Genomic DNA, 18,096 nt, shown 5'->3' with positions numbered 1-18,096 from the left:
TACTAGATGTCAGAGCCAGGATTCAAACCAGGCAGCCTGGCTCAGAGCCTATGTTCTGAATGAATACTCTCCTGCTTTGAGTAACAGATGGGCTAGTTTCTGTAAGAGGGGATCTGAGAGATTCTGAGTGGGTATACATGAACAAAAGGCATTGAAACGAGGGTTTCTGGTTGCTCAAGAGTGTGGAGGACTCCACACCGGCTGTAGCAGAGAGGGTGCTGGGTGAGCAGAAGTGACCACTGCCTTTCTGGGTATGGGACAGACATGGCAAAGGACTAAAAGGGTTTTTTGAGATTATTACGTTTAGAAATGAGAGGAGCTAAAAGGAAGCTGCAGCAAGATGAGAAATATAGGACAGGCACCAGAAAAGAAGAGTGGTGAAGCAGGTTGGAGAATGACAGAAAAGAAGAGTGGTGAAGCAGATTGGAGAATGAATTGAAGGAATGGGCCATCCGCAGCATCAGGGCTCACCAGGAAGCCGAGAGGATGGCTTGGGGCAATTCACCCAGCCCCTGCACCATCTGCTCTCAGCAGAGTAAGGAGGCAGAGCCTGGTGTGGGAAGTCAGGAAGGGAGCAGGGGAAAGCAGGGCTGCAGGGTCCCCCTGCCTCAGTGTGGATTCAGGCCTCAGGCACATGCCTTCCCTTCTGTGAGCTGAAATTGCTTCTGCATCTATGAAAAGGAGGGGTAACAGTGCCAGCCCCCTAGGGATTGAGGGTAAGGAGACTCTGTGAGATAACCCACAGACATGCCTACACAGAGCAGTGATGTTCCCCTTCCGTCCCTACTCCCTTTTATCGCTCTTCTTACTGGTATTGGTCTCATGGGGTCAGAAGCCTGTGACAGGACTCCTTGTGTGGTCCCTGGAGTCCAGCTAACCTGCACTTGAACCCAGCCCCACTACTTCAGCATCTTGGACAGGTTTCAGAACTCTTCCAACCCTTGTCTTCCTCATCTGCCAGGCTGTGGGGGTTACAGTTAGACACCTGCACACACAGCACCTGTGACCATCAGTTGTCCCCTCACTGAAAGAGCACTGGCACTCTTGCGTGCTGAGCAGCCTCTGTGGATTTCACTTGTCTTACCCAGGGATTGAAGGATCCAGAAACATATTCCTCAGGTGTCATCTGCTCTGTCAAACCAGACCCACTGCAGGACCAGGTGTTAGGGATGAAAGCTGCAGCAGCCTGGCATAGACTGTGGGAGCCCTGGGGCTTGTGTGCCGCTTAGCACCGCACAGTTCTGGGGTACCGCACAGACCCTTCCCAGGATTCAGCGCACACCTGTCCTGTCCTGAGAACATGCCCTGCTGTGGCACATTGTGGTGCTCAAGTGACTTCCTGTCAGCCTTTATCATACCTGGAGTTGTCCAGGAATTTGGATTTGGCTTTTGATATTTGAGCTTCAAAAAATAGAGAATTATAACAGATACACAGTAAATGTGGCTACATTTATTTATCTCTAGTATGGGAGACATGGCACACACTGTCCTCCAGGTCACAGGGACGCAACAGCAGGAGGCACTGATGGCATTCATCATGGATTTGAAAGGTCAGGCTTTGAGAAAATTAAGCCCTAACATTAGCCCAGGGCACCCCTCATATGTCTTGAGGTGGCTTCTTCCCTGGACATCAAGAATGGTGCTAGTTGTGTACCCTCCTTGGGAGAGGTAAGGAGTTAGTCACACCACTCGTTTCTGTGCTTGGTATTCAGATGAGGGGTCTGGTGGAGAAAGGCTTGAGTGACAGAGCCAGGTGTGCAAGGATGGGGTCACCAGAGCAGGAGGTGCTTAGGACGCACTGCTCAGGTTTGCTGTGAAGAGCGGGCAGGTGAGACCCTCTAGGTAACAGCAGACACACTACAGTTACAGTGACTTCTATGAGCTTACAGCATGGGCTATTGTGCAGAATTGATTCCAACAAGCCTCTCTTCTTGGTCGTTTCTAAGCCCCTCTCATATGGGCCTCGAATTCAGATTGGTAGCATAAACTACATAAGTGATGCCAGAACATTTCTGTTCTCATTGTTGAAATGGAAACAAAATGAGGGTGCCCCCAAGACACTTCAGACACCCAGACCTCCATCTCTAGGACCTGCTGGGGTTGGCCACTCTTCCCATGAAGAGCAGGCAGCTGGTGCGGTGCTCGTAGATGAGGAAAAGAAAGGGGCGGTCAACAGTGAAGCGGACTTGGGTGGACAGCGGCATGAACCCCACCGTGGTCACAGCGGTGGCTTGGGTGCCTTCCTCGTTCACTGTGATCGTGCCTTGGTGCTTGAACTGTTTGGAAAGGAAAGTTGTCAGATTCTGGAGGTCAGCACACACAGGGCTAGAGTGCCCAGCACAATCTCATATCATTCAGGGAAAGGATCCAAAGACAACATGTAAGGTGGAAATCACAGCTGGTCAGGGTCACCCTTGAAAATATCTGTCACCACCTATCAGGGGCAGCCGTTGCACTTAGGGGCCGGCTAGGTTCATGTTCCCTCTTGGCAGTGCCTGTGGTCTGAGGGTCGCGGGGGCTGGTGCAGGACAGCCACCCCAGCTGCAGCTCCCCACACTGCTGTGCACTTCCTCAGGATGGGGAACTGGGTCTGCTGCACTGTTTGGACTGGTGTTCTCTCTCTTTTGCTGAGCGCCTGATTGGTTTAAGTTAAGTATGTGTATGTGTTTAATGGCTCTTTCATGATTTGGCTGGGGGTAGCTATTTCCCAGACCGCAGCACATGTCTCCCCTGTCTCTGGTGTCAGCAGGAGTGGGGCTCACCCCATGGCCGCTCTTGGGACCTCCCTGCCCAGTGTCTGCCAGGTGCCGTGCTCTCCAGCTGGCATCCACGAAACTAGACATTCTGTGTACCCCACCCAGGCCGAAGAGCAGACTCAGCACCCCAAGCTGGGATCTCAGATTGGGGGGTGGGTAGGAAGGGCAAGTGGAGGTGGCTGTGCTGAGGCAGACCCTGGGGACGGGTCGGGGGTGGACAAGGGAGTGGTTACCAGGTCGATGGCGATCCTTTGGTCTGAGATGCCTGCCATGTTGCCATTTTTGTCAAACAGCGTCGTGATCCCCATCAACTTCAGGGACTCCACTAGATTGTAGTTCTTCTCCAGCTTGAATTTCGGCAGAAGCACTTCTCGAGTTCTAGACAGAAAAGGAAAGGGGGGCCCAGTTTTATTGAACCACAAGTTACAAAAGAATCATGATTTTCCCTTTAAAGGGCCACGGGTTACATTTATCACAGAATTGATATAGCACTTATTAAAATTTATATTCCGAGACTGTCAGTTAAGGATTTTAGGAAGCCCACTCCATTGTAATTCCGCTACTGAAAACTGAGGTGTGTTTTCTGTTGCATGATTATTTCCTTGAGACTGTGTGGTTTGTTTCCTATCTTCAAGGTTAGCAGCAGAACTTTTCCTGGTTTGTGGTTTAAAAAGCCATCTAAAATAATTATCTGATTTGGTTTCCCAATTTTAGGCATTTGGGTTTTTTTTGTAATTAAGGAGTCGTGTACTTTTAATTAAGGAGTCGTGTACATTTGGTAGTGTACTTTTAAAAAGAACCTTTCCTGTATATACTAGACAATGCTGAACATTCTCAATCTTTGCCTCAACTTACTCAATCCCTAAGGGGGTGGATAGCAACAGTAGTGCCTGTGGAGTCAGTCTGGCACTTTGCAGGGGATAAAGAGATTTAAGGTGCAATCCCAGCTGGATGGGCAGGAAGGCTTGACCTTCTTCACTCTTGTACCTAGCTCATACCTGGCACCAAGTAGGATCTCAATTAAATGTCAAATGGGCCAGGCACAGCGGCTCACGCCTGTTAATCCCAGCACTTTGGAAGGCCAAGGCAGGAGGACTGCTTGAGGCCAGGAGTTCAAGACCAGCTTGGGCAACACAGTGAGACCTCATCTCTACCCCAAAAAAAAAAAAATAATAATAATAATTAATTAGCTGGGCATGAAGGTGCACGCCTGTGGTCTCAGCTATTCAGAAGGCTGAGGTGAGAGGATCACTTAAGTTCAGGAGGTTGAGGCTGCAGTGAGCCATGATGATGCCACTGCACTCCAGCCTGGGTGACAGAACAAGACCCTGTCTCAAAAAAAAAAAAAAAAAAAAAAAGATGCAGTCCCTTTCTCAAGAGCTGCCGGGCTGCGGGGAGGAATGGAAGGAGGCAGCTACAGAAGGGACGTTGTTAAGGAAAAATTCACAGAGCATGACTGGCTACCCGGGCAAATACCTTCCTCTAAGAGCCTACTTTTCTCAGTTTGGTTGCCTATGTTTGTATTCTTGTCCTATAAGGAGGTTCAAACCAGAATCACTTCTTCATATGGGCCTAGCCAGTATCCAGTAAAACAGAAATAAGACCTCTGCATTCTTTCTGCCATGACCCAATAATAATCTCAATAAGTACTTAACACCTGCAGTTTTAACTACAGAGCAATGACTAATAATAGAGGAAATCATGAATGATGTGTCCTCCGTAGGCTAACAGGACCTTGGAATTTCCTGGGCAGGGAAGAGTTGAGCCAGTCTTTTTTTGAGTGCCTCCTAGGTTCCAAGTACTGGGAGGGGCGCTCAGCATTGCTGATTCTGTTATTTTCTCACAGTGACCCAGGGAAGTAATGGAATTATCCCCATTTTAGGGATGATGAAGCTGGGACTCAAAGCCACAAAGCAAGTACATAGCAGAGTTGGGATTGTTTCCAAGCTGTCTCTAAGTCACCTGCCCCTAACTTCTGAAACTGGCCCCTGGAGGGCAGATGTGTCCATTATGAATGCCCTCTAATCATCTCTCATCTCAAGCAACAAATCGGGGCTGAATTAACAGAGTGGCCCTGTATGGAAGTTCTTGGGTACTTGTACATAATTCTCCCTTTTTAAAAAAATGATCCATTTTCCAGTATTCCCAGACACCCCCAGCATCTGGGAGATCAAAAGAACAAACACACAGTGTGAAATACCTGTTTGTCATGCTTTTTTGCCATCTCTCCACCACCTGGGGTGTCAGTTGTGCTTCGAGGGTCTTCATCCCAGACATCTTGTGTGGGACCACAATTAGCATGCTGATGCCCCCCACGTATTCCAGCTGGAGGACGTCGCAGTCCAGCTCCTGGTCATTTGCTGCAAGGAAGTTCCCCTTGGTCTGCATCATGGAAACCTTGACTACCTCTCTCTCATTCAGCCGGAAATTGTGGTTGTGTGTCATTTCCACTGGGAATTTATTCACCCAGGATCCTGTAAAGGCCACAGGAAGAGGCTGTTATGAGAAGTTTCCTTTAGGGAAATCGTCTCACCCTTGAGAGTGAATCTGATTTCCCTGGAGGCCTCATTCAGATAGCCTGCAGAGCCGACCCCACAGTCTCTTGATTCCTGAGGCCTGGTTTGGGCAGAAATTTGCATTTCTAACAAGAGGTTACCCGGACTGGAGTAGTTTCTGGATTAGGGTCTGATACGAACTAGTTGTTTGACCATGGTAAAACACCTAACTTGCTTCTATTTTTCATCTGTCAGATCTGTCAAATGAGTAACTTTGAGCTCTTTCCAGCTTTTATTAGTGTTATTATTATTTTGTTTTTGAGACCAGGTCTCGCTGTGTCATGCAGCCTGGAGTGCAGCGATGCCATCATAGCTCACTGCAGCCTCACACTGCTAGGCTCAAGGGATCCTCCTGCCTCAGCCTCCCTCCCCAGTAGCTTGGATTACAAGCACATGCCATGCCTGGCTATTTTTTCTTTCTGTCTTTTTTTTTTTTTTTTTTTTGATTGTAAATGGGGTCTTCCTATGTTACCTAGGCTGGTCTCAAACCCTTGGCCTCAAGCAATCCTCCTGCCTCAGCCTCCCAAAGCACTGGGATTATAGGCATGAGCCACCTGCCAGCCTCAGCTCTGTCTTGATGGCCTTCATCCCTCACACTGTGATTCTGTAATGACTAACAAGACATTTGGGTGATGCCATGTTGCCCTTAGGATCACCACTATAGATATGGGGACAGTGCTGTGTATCCAGGAATAAGCCCATGTCTATGTTAGCTCTAAGATGTGAGTAACTAATAGTAATGAGTGACTAGTAGTTGAGAACTGGCCATGTGCCGGGCATTCTTCTCAGCACCTTTCCTGTATTATCTCATTTCTGCTCCTAGCAACATGCAAGTTGTGTGCTTTTTGTTATCCTTGTTTTACATATGAGGAAACAGAGGCACAAAGAAGTGAAGTAACTTGTTCAAGGTTTCTAGCTGGTGGGTAGAGCAGCCAGGATGAGATGAGCAGGAGGTGTCTTGGAGGTTGAAGTACCAGACAGCTCCTGCCTGCCTGTGAGTGAAGCTCGATTCCCTTCTCCCTGAGTCTGCCTCACCCAGGGTTTCTCAACCTCAGCATTTTTGACATTTGGGCCAGATAATAGTCTGTGGCAATGCGGGCTGCCCTGTGCATGGTAGGGTGTTTAGCAACATCCCCATCCTCCCCCTTCTAGGTACCAGTAATGCTTACCCCAACCCCCCAGGTTGTGACAACCACATGTGTCTTCAGACCTTGGGGACAAAATTGCTCTTTCGGGAATCACGGCCCTTTCAGTTTGGATGGAGCTGTCCCGTGTCTCTTGGGATTCTTTCCTTCTGACTTCCTCATGAGAGCCTGCCTCTGTTTATTGTGCTTTACAAAGTGATTATCACATTAAAATTAGAACAAAATTAGTAATGGAGATGATTCCATATGAAATTAAGTGAAATTAAAATTACACTTCTAGACACTCCTCCCCTTTGAGAAGCATCCATGAATGATTGGGTACTCTTAGCATTTGATCCCTTGTGATTCCCAGCATTGAGTGACTATTCTCATATGATGGGGAAAGGAAGCAGAAGCATTTGCATGTGTGTTTACACTGTGGTATGACACGGGTTACTGTATTTAGGAGATTGTCAACTGACCATGCCTGATCATTTCTCCACCTCCATGCAGGCAGGGATGGCTCACTGCTGTACTTCTCTGCCTGTCCCTGAACCCTCAGCCAGGGCTAATGCAGAGGCTCTTTGGTGTACTTGGGCTCCAACAGACCAGTAGGTTGGAGGACTTTGATGCTGCCAAAAATGCTTCTGCCAGTCTGTTCTAAAGTCAGTCCTAAACATAGGTTATTTGCTAGTAAAAGTAAAATAAATGTCACTAACAATATCATATATGTTTATCATATTGTACTAGTATTGTAATCTACAGTTTCATTCCCTCGAATTCGCTGAGCTCTTGCCATGTGCCACTCTGTTGCATCGCCATCGCTTATGGTTCTTCCCTCGGCCCTGTCAGAGTGGGTGTTATCTCTGTGATAAAGATAAGGAAACTGAGTCATAGAGATGTTGAATGACTTGTCTGAGGTCAAACAAACGAGAAGTGGTGAAACCAGGGCTTAGACTCTTGTTTGCTCAATTCCAAAACTTGTACTAATAACCTGTAATGAAAAGGATATGTGTGTTCATCACGTACATGTGGTCTCTGTGTTTGTGTCTGCCACAAGCCTGTTAGAACTCAGCCTTTGATTCCACCCACAGGAGGCCAGCATTGTGCCTTGCCTTGGGGTGGAAACCTGGGTGTCAGAGTGACCCTGCTTGGCCTATCCAGCAGAATGCCTGCCTTGTAGAGCTGCAGGGGCCTCAGCCAAGGCACGGAGCAGGTGTGTGGACAGATCAGGAGGGGCTCTGGCCCCCTTTCCCTGAACAGAAGCCAGGAGCCGGGCGGGGTCTCCTTCCTTCGCCTGGGCTGCTATAAAACCACAGGGGCTAACTAGCAGAAAGCACTGGCCTCCAAGTACTGCCCTTTGCAGGTACCTGGTAGTCCTTGGTGGCAAAGAGAAGTGGTTGTGTGTCACCGCAATTAGTCCTGAAGCCAAACCATTCCTCGTGTCTCCCCTTCCGCACTCTCAGCTTAGAGAGTAAAGTAGAGGTTTCTTCTGGTCTGGTCCGGGTGAGGATGTTTGAAAAGAGAGGTTTGGATTTTACAAATCCATGCTCATTTATTCCTAGGATTCCAGGGGTCCTATGTGTGTGTGATGGGTGTGGGGTGACCTCCTTAAAAAATGCCCTTGTGCTCAGCCCAGAACAGTTGCTGGGGAAATAGTAATTTATTTCTCCATCCCACCTGCCCAGTAGTTCAGAAGTATCCTGAAAAGCACTTGTAGGTGTCAGTGTCAGCTGCTCAAGCTGAATAGTTCACAGGTGCATTTCTTTAGCCTTTTGTCTATATTCCTGCTTATTGATAATTGGGAAAGGAAAAGAGAAAACTCAAATCCAGGCTGGCCAGATGCTAAAACAGTTTTTGTATTATTTCTTCCAATTTAACAGATTGCTAGGGATGGCCTGCCTGGGTTCAGCTTTGGCTCTGCTCCTTAATAACTGGGTGCCCTTGGAGCATCGTTTTACTTCTTTTTTTTTTTTGAGATGGAGTCTCACTCTGTCGTCCAGGCTAGAGTGCAGTGGCACAGTCTCGGCTCACTGCAATCTCTGCCTTCCAGGTTCAAGTGATTCTCCTGCCTCAGCCTCCCAAGTAGCTGGGAGTACAGGCATCCACCACCAGGCCCAGCTAACTTTTGTATTTTTAGTAGAGCCAGGGTTTCACCATGTTGGTCTGTTGGTCAGGCTGATCTCGAACTCCTGACCTCAAGTGATCTGCCTGCCTCGGCCTCCAAAAGTGCTGGGATTACAGGCGTGAGCCACCGCGCCCAGCCCATCCTTTTACTTCATGCCTTGGTGGCTTCCTCTGTAAAATGGGGATGCTAATAACAGTGATGACCTCACAAGGCTGTGTTAAAGCACAGAGTTAGGGCTCACTAAGTGTCAGATGCTACTGTCACTTCAGCTTGGCCTTCCCTGTCCCTGTTCCAGAGTCAATCTTGTGTCTAGTTTTCCTGGATAAATTATAGCTACAGTACAGTTCTTGGCATTCAGTCTACCCACATACAAAAAGAGTATGTTGTGGGTTTGCTGTGAGAACTGTAAAGGTGCTTCTTACCTTTGAAGTAGATGCAGTTCAGAATCATCATCTGGGTAGCAGGGTCTATATTCTCCAGAGCATCTTTTATGAGGCCCTTGGTGAGCTTCATGATGTGGTTGTTGGTTTTTGATATGAAGACAGGGTCTGAGAAGTCAGCTATCTGGGCCTCAGCAAAGTAATACTCTCTTACTTTAGTTTTGAAGTCAAGCAGGATTGGAAACTGCTTCTGGATATAAAGGTCATTGACTGACCGCAGTGTGTACCCAAAATTCCTTCTGAAGAGGCGATGAGTCAGCTTACGGAAGAGATTATGAATGGTCATGATTTCATATTTGCTGCTGGTATTAACAAAGTCTTTAAAATGCAAAATCGAGTGCACTTGTTCATGGGTCTCTCCCTTCAGACCTAAGGAAATCATACCCATCGCAGTAGAAATGCCAACGGGTGCTATGAAGATGTTATCGAAAGTGTTGACCTGGTCTTTCAGCACTCGGTAGAGGTTGAAAGCGAACTTGGCGTTGAGGATGTTAAGACGCTGGATCCGGCTCTTGCCATGAAAAAGCTGGAGGATGTTGCCAGCACTCGCATCAGAGTCTGTCGGGGAAACTGACAGACTGTCGACGATGTCGATGTAGTCGTCGTCTTCACTGAATATCTTCTCCAGGTCCAGATAGTCGTCTTCCTCCTCCCCCTCTGGAATCCAGTCGTTGGTGACGGTGTTTTCCTTGTGGAAGTCGGCAGGGAGAAGAGGCATGCTCAGGTTTTTGTTATTTAACTGCTCCCACTGGGGATCTGCAGACTGAGCAGTTTCCCCTCCTTTCTCTAGCTGATCCAGCGGGCCTTTGCTCCCACCCCACGCAGATGTTATCATGAGGAAAATGAGAAGTGGGTAGAACGAGTGTTTCATTTTGGCAGAGCTAAAGCTGGGAGGGAAAACAGAACACAGTGAAAGGCGACCTGGCTGATCCGCACCCCGCTGCAGCATCCACATGGCAGGTTCCCTGTGGCTTTGACCCAGGAAGAGGCCCTCACAGCATTAGTTCTTAACTGTTTTAGGATCACGGACTTTAAGAGAATCTGATGTAGATAAGCAGACACCCAACCTTTGAGATGGGACTCATAAACCTCACTGAAGGGTCCGTGGGCCCCTTGATGAAAATCCCTTCTTTAAAGGTTTGCAAAACTAACCTTCTAGAATCCTGGGAGCTCAGGCATCCCAGGGAGGAGTTTCTTTTTCTCCAGACACCTTGTCCACCACCTCCAGACAGTGTTTAGGTACCAGAGACAAAGTTCCCACCAGGGGCTCATGGACCAGTCAGGGGACAGATGGGACAGACGTGCAGTAAAGCAAAGGCTCTCAAAATAGTGCTGCCAGAGCACATGGGGGTACGGAAGGGGGTGTGGCTCTACCCTGTGTGGTAGGAGTGGAAATGCCCAGAGAGTCAGGGAAACTTCACTAAGAGCTGGGCTTGAGTGGGCGCCTGGGGCTGGTGACTGGAGAGCACCCAGAAGGGATGTGCATTAGAGGGACTCAGCCATGCCTGTGTGACTCACACCACTCCACCTTTGCAATGGAGATGCTGTTGAGAAATGTCCATGGGCCAGGCTTTCTGAAAACATATTCTAAAGATACTTGAAATTTGTGTAATCTTTGAGGTTGTTTAATTTGTTGTTTTTTTTTGTTGTTGTTGTTATATTTGGCTTTTGTTGTTGTTATTTTTTGAAATGGAGTCTTGCTCTGTCACCCAGGCTGGAGTGCAGTGGCGCGATCTCGGCTTACTGCAACTTGGGCTTCCTGGACTCAAGCAATTCTCTTGCCTCAGCCTCCCGAGTAGCTGGGACTACAGCCGCACACCACCACACCTGGTTAATTTTTGTATTTTGTTTAGTAGAGATGGGGTTTCGCTATGTTGGCCAGGCTGGTCTCAAACTCCTGACCTCAGGTGATCCACCCACCTCAGCCTCCCAGAGTGCTGGGATTACAGGCATAAGCCACCACGCCTGACCTGGGGTTGTTTAATTTGCAAAAGATTTGGAACTTGTCTAGTGCTGGGACCCCCTCAGGGCATAGTGAGATGATGTGGTGGCAGCCCCAGAGGTGATATCACTTGCTGCAGGTATACTTTTTTTCTCCTTTGTATCTCTTAGACAATGGCTCCCACTGCTGTCAGGAGCAACTAAATCTTCTATGTTACTGCTTCTAACACAGGGTTAGAAACGAGATAAAGTCTGTGTGAGGGTGATGTCAGCAAGCTCTTACTCAAGACCTGAGGGGCACTCCCTTTATTTAAGTAAACAAGATAAGCTTTTAGCACAGAGGCATTATGGCAATCCTGTCTTTATCTGTTCCTCTCTGACTCGTTCGGAGGAGGATCTGACTTGGCCTGTCAAATCTGTTTTGGCTGCCAAATCCTTTGTCTTTCTCTTGCTTACTTCCTGGTTATTAACTGCACTCTGGGTAGATGAGCTTTGATGCTTCCATGTTTTGCCAGGACAGTGACCATAAGTGTTTATAATGCTGACTCAGACAGGTAGTACATGGTCCCAACTTCTAATCACCCCAGAAAGAACTGCCGGCCAGGCGCTGTGGCTTACGCCTATAATCCCAACACTGTGGGAGGCCAAGACAGGAAGATCACTTGAGCCCAGGAGCTCAAGACCAGCGTGGGCAACATAGTAAGACCTCATCTCTGTGAAAAATTAAATAAATAGGCTGGGCACGGTGGCTCGGGTCAGTAATCCCAGCACTTTGGGAGGCCGAGGTGGGCGGATCACCTGAGGTCGGGAGTTGGAGACCAGCCTGGCCAACATGGAGAAACCCTGTCTCTACAAAAAATACAAAAAAATTAGCCGGCGTGGTGGCGCATGCCTGTAATCCCAGCTACTCAGGAGGCTGAGGCAGGAGAATCGTTTGAACTTGGGAGGCGGAGGTTGTGGCAAGCCAAGATCGCACCATTGCACTTCAGCTTGGGCAAAAAGAGCGAAACTCCGTCTCAAAAAAAAAAGAAAAGAAAAATAATTAGCCTGGTGTGATGGCACACACCTGTGGTGCCATCTACTTGGGAGGCTGAGGTAGGAGGATCACTTGAGCCTGCAGTGAGCCATGATCACACCACTGCACTCCAACCTGGGGGATAGAGTGAGTCCTTATCTCAAAAAAAAAAAAAAAAAAACCACTGCCTTTTGTTAAGCTTATTTTGTGTCTGTGACCATTTCCTATTAGATAGATATTTGAGGCCCAGAATATCTGCTGCCAGTTGAGGCCAGGTAAGAGTTACTGGCTGCTCTTGTTAAGCAAATATTTGAACTCATTAGGCCTGAAGATGGGGTAACTGTTCAGATACTCTGCTTGAAATGCTGTCAGTGTGGTTAATGTTGATAATGGCCTCTGTTGGATGCCTGACACACTGTATAAGGCACTTTGTGTAACTTAGTTTCATCCTCCCAACATTTTACATATCAGGAGACTGAGCCTTTCGTCACTGTCACTAATAAGTGGCAGTGGCTAGATTCGAACCAAGTTGGTTGAGCCTCTAGCCCCACATCAAGCGCTCAGCCTTGTTCACTCTGGATGCTTCCAGACTCCCTGGCCGTGCAGAGCAGCTTCCTAGCTGTTTTCCCAGTGCCAGTCCCATTCCTTGGGTCTTCCCCTTATAATACTGTTGAAATAGTAAATTCAAAGTTTGTTTTAGTCACAACTAAGAAAGACTTTTGAATTGCACATTTTGGAGCAGGAAAGTCACATTGTTTCTGACTGAAAATGCCTGTTGCCTTTTCCAGGTCCCCATCTCAGCACCTGCCTGAGGCTGCAGTGCCACTAGTTTACACATGGGAAAACAGTTTCTAGAAACTATTTCTTTTTATTTTTATTTTGAGACGATGGGGTCTCACTCTGTCACCCAGGCTAGAGCACAGTGGCACAATATTGGTTCACTGCCGCCTGTTCCTCTCAGGCTCAAGAGACCCTCCCACCTCAGCCTTTTGAAGTAACTGGGACCACAGGTGTGTGCCACCACACCCAGTTAATTTTTTGTGTTTTTGGTAGAGATGGGGTTTTACCATGTTGCCCAGACCGGTCTCAAACTCCTGAGCTCAGGCAATTCGCCTGCCTTGGCCTCCCAAAGTGCTGGAATTACAGGTATGAGTTACCATGCTCGGCCTCTAGAAATGATTTCTAATGTATGTAGCTGCAAATAGAACTGGGCCCAGTTTCTGAATGGCACTTTGTGTAACTTAGCTTCATCCTCCCAGCATTTTACATATCAGGAGACTGTGTGTCAACAGCAACACACTTTTAAAAGTCAGGAACAAAGAAAGTAAGCAGCTGGTAGAAGGCTCCTTGCCCAACTACACTTCAAGTGTCCTCCTCTTATCACTTCTTGGCCTTTTGGCTAAGATCAAGAAGAAGAAGACCAGGCATAGGGGCTCACGCCTGTAATCTTAGCATCTTCGGAGGCCAAGGCGGGAGGATCGCTTGAGCCCAGGAGTTCAAGACCAGCTAGAGCAACATAGCAAGACCTCATCTCTGTTTTAAAAAAGAAAGCCAAAAGAAGAAGGAACAAAGGGGGAAAAAGTTTTCTTCTCAGATAAAAATAAGGTTAAAGAACAAAACAAAAACCAACTTGAATAAATAAGCATTCAGGAAAACGTATCTGAGGCCAGATAGAGTGGCAGAGTAAAGACATTCATGTTTTATCCCGGTATTCAGAAGTTATATTTGGAAACTCCTTATACCCTGTTCCCACGTTATCTGATGAAAAGCCAAAAATAGTTTTCATCATTCCCTTACCAGAGGAAGGAGAAAATATCTCCGATATCTTTTATGGATTGAAATTAAAGATCTGAAGGTAAATCTTCCTATTGTTTTGCTATTTAGTATAACAAACATTGTAGAAGACGTTTGAAAACTATTACTAGGTTGTGATTAAATCCAGATTACTATTTGAAGAGAAACAATATATTTTAAATATAAATCATTCAAAAGTTTGTTTTGCTTTTTTTTTCCTGGGAACTTCATATTGTGCTTCCTTGCTAATTGCCAGAGCTGGGTTGGCCTTTTCAGTCACGCATCAGAGCATAACACTCGATAAACCGTCGTCCCTCCTGGTGTATGGTCTCCAGGCCCAACAGAGCAGGCAGAATGGGAGAGAAGTAACTGCCTAAAGTTTGGAAAACTTTTTATTTTGAAGTAACTTCAAACTTCCAAAAAAGTTGAAAGAATAGTGTAGAACAACTCCTGTATACCCGTACCGAGATTTACCAGGTTTAAAATTTTGGAACCTTTGCCCTGTCATTGTCTCTGTGTGTGTGTGTGTATGTGTGTGTGTGTGTGTGTGTGTACGTACGTGTGTGTACTCACAGGCATGCACATACACATTTTTTCTTCTGGACCATTTGAGAGTAGGTCTTCTATATCTTGTTCCTCTAACTTTTTTTTTTTTTTTGACGGAGTCTAACTCTGTCGTCCAGGCTGGAGTGCAGTGGCACGATCTCGGCTCACTGCAACCTCCACCTCCTGGGTTCAAGCGATTCTCCTGCCTCAGCCTCATGAGTAGCTGGGATTACAGGCGTGCGCCACCACGCCCAGCTAATTTTTGTATTTTTAGTAGAGACTTGGCTTCACCATCTTGGTCAGGTTGGTCTTGAACTCCTGACCTCGTGATCCACCCGCCTCGGCCTCCCAAAGTGCTGGGATTACAGGTGTGAGCCACTGCACCCGACCCCTCTAACCTTTAATACTAATACTTCAGGGAAAATACCTAAGAGCAAGGATATTCTTATACATAATCACAGGACAGTTATCCAATTTGATTAATTTAATATAAGTACAATATTTTCATCTATTCCACAGTTCCTATTCTAATTTTGTCAACTCTCCCAACAACGGAACTGACACAATTTTATAATAGGCACATTGAAAAATGAAACCATTTCCCACTTCTAAAACAGTGTAGAAAGCGTCTGAATTCTTAGTTTTCTAGAAAAATGAACCAGTTGCCTATCTGTAAACACCACAAATAATTTATAATCAGCAGAAATATTAGAAACCCAACTTACCTCTGTGTTTCTGAGAAGTGGCGCTTCAGAGATGAAAGCAGCCAAGGTCATCAGTGGGGTTTTGATGTGAACTTTGGTGCTGGGCTGTTGCTGCATATTTTCCAAAGTAAATATGTCCCAATCCAAACACCAGGCAACTAGCTTGGTCAGCACAAACCCCCTCAGCTGTGCCTTTGATAACTGCAGAGTGGCTTGCAGCTCCTCATCTCCAGTTCTTAGAGCTGATATTTTGAGTATATGATGGTTACTGTGTTAGCATGCACACATAGCTTTGGTGCAAGAGCAGCCCCTCCTGAGGTCACCACATAAACAAGGCACTCTTCAGGCCTCTGGGGACCAGGCTGCATTGAGAGTAGCTGAAAGTGGAGACCATGCATCTGCCTCCAACTGTGTCTTCTCTTCTGGGATGATCACAGTATCTGCCCTCCACCTGCTCTCCAGGACTGATGTGGCTGGCTCAGCTACTAGGCAGGTGTCCCTGTCCTTCCAAGAGCTTGTTCCTCAGTGAAAGGTGGAGGAGAGAGGACAAAATTAGTCGCTTACAGAATAAGGAGATCGTGGCATGGACCTTTCTCCAGTCAAGGGTTGCTGTGTTTGTTGCCAGTAGGTGCGGCCCAGCACTCCTGTCTGTTGTGGGAGAGATTGGACTATTACTGAGCAGTGCCTCCCAAATTCAGGGCCACTTAGGCATTCATGGGGATTTCTGAGGCTATGATACATTTTGTGTTTGTGGGTTTTTGTTTGTTTGTTTTTTTGAGACAGAGTTTCATGCTGCTGCCCATGCTGGAGTGCAGTGGTGCGATCTCAGCTCACTGCAACCTCTGTCTCCCAAGTTCAAGCGATTCTCCTTCCTCAGCCTCCCGAGTAGCTGAGACTACAGGCACGCACCACCATGCCCAACTAATTTTTTGTATTTTTAGTAGAGACAGGGTTTCACCATGTTGGCCAGGCTGGTGTTGAACTCCTGGACTGAAGTGATCCTCCCGCCTTGGCCTCCCAAAGTGCTGGGATTACATGCGTGAGCCACCATGCCTGGCCCTATGTGTTTTTTGAGACAGGGTCTCACTCTGTCACCCAGGCTGGAGTGCAGTGGCGTGATCTTGGCTCACTGCAGCCTCAACCTCCCGAGCTAAAGCAATCCTCCTCACCTCAGCCCCGCAAGTAGCTGGGAATACAGGTGTACACCACCATGTCTGGCTAACTTTTGACTTTTTAGTAGAGACAGGGTCTCACTATGTTGCCCAGGCTGGTCTTGAACTCTTGGGCTCAAGTGATCCTCCCGCCTCAGCCTTGCAAAGTGCTGGGATTACAGGCATGAGCCACTGTGCCCAGCCTTATGATAATTTTTTAATTTGTGTTTTAAATTTTATGATCTAAAAAGTTTTAAGAATATTCTGGATTGTCTGGAAGATCAGCTTATCACAGAGACTGCTCCTTGAGAGCGTGTTTGGGAGTGTTGGCACCCAGAGTCTATCTGAAGAGAGAATGTGACTCCTAGGAGAATCTGCGGGTGTGCAAGGGGCCCATGGGGATGTCTGTGCATTGCTCCGTTTGAGAAATTCCGGAGTGTAAAGGTCCACTGTGTTCAGGACACATACCGGTGGTTGTGTTTGAGTCTGATTTTGCACTCTAGCTTTTGTCAGAGCTGTCTTCTCAGAGCCTTCATCTGTCACACACAATACTGAGTCTTCAGCATGGCACCACAGGCAGAGGCTGTTGTCTGTGCCCACACTCCTCCTGGGGCCACCTCCCTCATTCTCTGTCTTGTTCTCACACATGCCAAGCCTGGCCCCAGCACAGTTGTTCTTGAACATCTGGCCTCAAGCAGTCTTCCCACCTTGGTCTCCCAAAGAGCTGGGAAGACAGGCGTGAACTACCTCATCCAGACTTTTCCATCTTTTAACATGAAATTTTAAAAATATACAGAGGGGTCAGGCACAGTGGCTCATGCCTATCATCCCAGCACTTTGGGAGGCTGAGGCAGGAGGATCACTAAAGTTTGGAAAACTTTTTATTTTGAAATAACTTCAAACTTTCAAAAAAGTTGAAAGAATAGTGTAGTAGAACAACTCCTGTATACCCGTACCGAGATTAACCAGGTTTAAAATTTTGGAACCTTTGCCCTGTCATTGTGTGTGTGTGTGTGCGCGTGCGTGCGTGCGTGCGTGCGTGCGTGACCAGCTTGGGCAACATAGCAAAACCCATCTCTCTCTCTCTTTTTTTTTTTTTTTTTTTTTTTTTGAGACAGAGTTTTTGCTCTGTTTCCCAGGCTGAAGTGCAGTGGCTTGATCTTAGCTTGCTGCAGCCTCTGCCTCCCGGGTTCAAGTGATTCTCCTGCCTCAGCCTCCCAACTAGCTGGGATTACAGGCGCCTGCCATCATGCCTGGCTAATTTTTGTATTTTTAGTAGAGACAGAGTTTTACCATGTTGCCCAGGCTGGTCTTGAACTCCTGACCTCAGATGATCTGCCCGCCTCAGCCTCCCAAAATGCTAGGATTACAGGCATGAGCCACTGCGCCCAGCTAGCAAAACCCATCTCTACAAAAAAAAAAAGAAATTAACTGGGCCATGTTGCTGCACACCTGTAGTCCCAGCTGCTCAGGAGGCTGAGGCAGAAGGATCACTTGAGCATGTACAGTGAGCTATGATTGTACCCCTCTACTCCAGCCTGGTCGACAGACTGAGACCCTGTCTCTAAAAAAAAAACGTATACATAAACAGAGAAATTGGAATAATTGAATACTAAATATCCATACACCCACAACCTAGGTAGAATAGTTAATATTTTTCCATATCCACTTTAAGACATCACTCACTTCTGCCCTGGGCACTAGCACCAGTGTTTCTTCCATGGAAGGGTCTCTGCCCTGTGCTATGCTACCGTCACTCCTGGGAAGATCACAAGCCTCACATATATCACATGTCTAGTCCAAGTCAGATTACTCTATGACTTCAAACATGTATTTTATGGCTTTTTAATTTTTATCTGGTCAGGGTTTCATGTGTTGCATTTGGCTGTTATATCTCTTTAGAATCCTTTATCTATTTCAGTCTTCCCACTTCCCCCCGACC

General features: G+C 47.1%; 2 protein-coding genes across 3 annotated transcripts in view; one reads left to right on the top strand and one right to left on the bottom strand.

The window, feature by feature from the left end:
* PI4KA (phosphatidylinositol 4-kinase alpha) overlaps positions 1-18,096 on the top strand; it is a 155,377-nt gene that overhangs the window by 72,790 nt on the left and 64,491 nt on the right. The window lies entirely within an intron of this gene.
* On the bottom strand, positions 1,431-15,078 carry SERPIND1 (serpin family D member 1). The gene is made up of 5 exons (XM_054469097.2): positions 15,025-15,078; positions 8,986-9,890; positions 4,957-5,230; positions 2,990-3,134; positions 1,431-2,276 (listed from the first exon to the last, which is right to left on the bottom strand). Exons 2-5 carry the CDS (start codon positions 9,872-9,874, stop codon positions 2,085-2,087), a joined length of 1,500 nt encoding a protein of 499 aa, XP_054325072.2. The 5' UTR covers positions 9,875-9,890; positions 15,025-15,078; the 3' UTR covers positions 1,431-2,084.

The sequence above is a fragment of the Pongo pygmaeus genome, chromosome 23 (genome assembly GCF_028885625.2).
Source record: "Pongo pygmaeus isolate AG05252 chromosome 23, NHGRI_mPonPyg2-v2.0_pri, whole genome shotgun sequence".
Lineage (NCBI taxonomy): Eukaryota > Metazoa > Chordata > Mammalia > Primates > Hominidae > Pongo > Pongo pygmaeus.
Note: the sequence above shows the minus strand (reverse complement) of the source record. Positions and strands in the feature narration are given on the sequence as shown.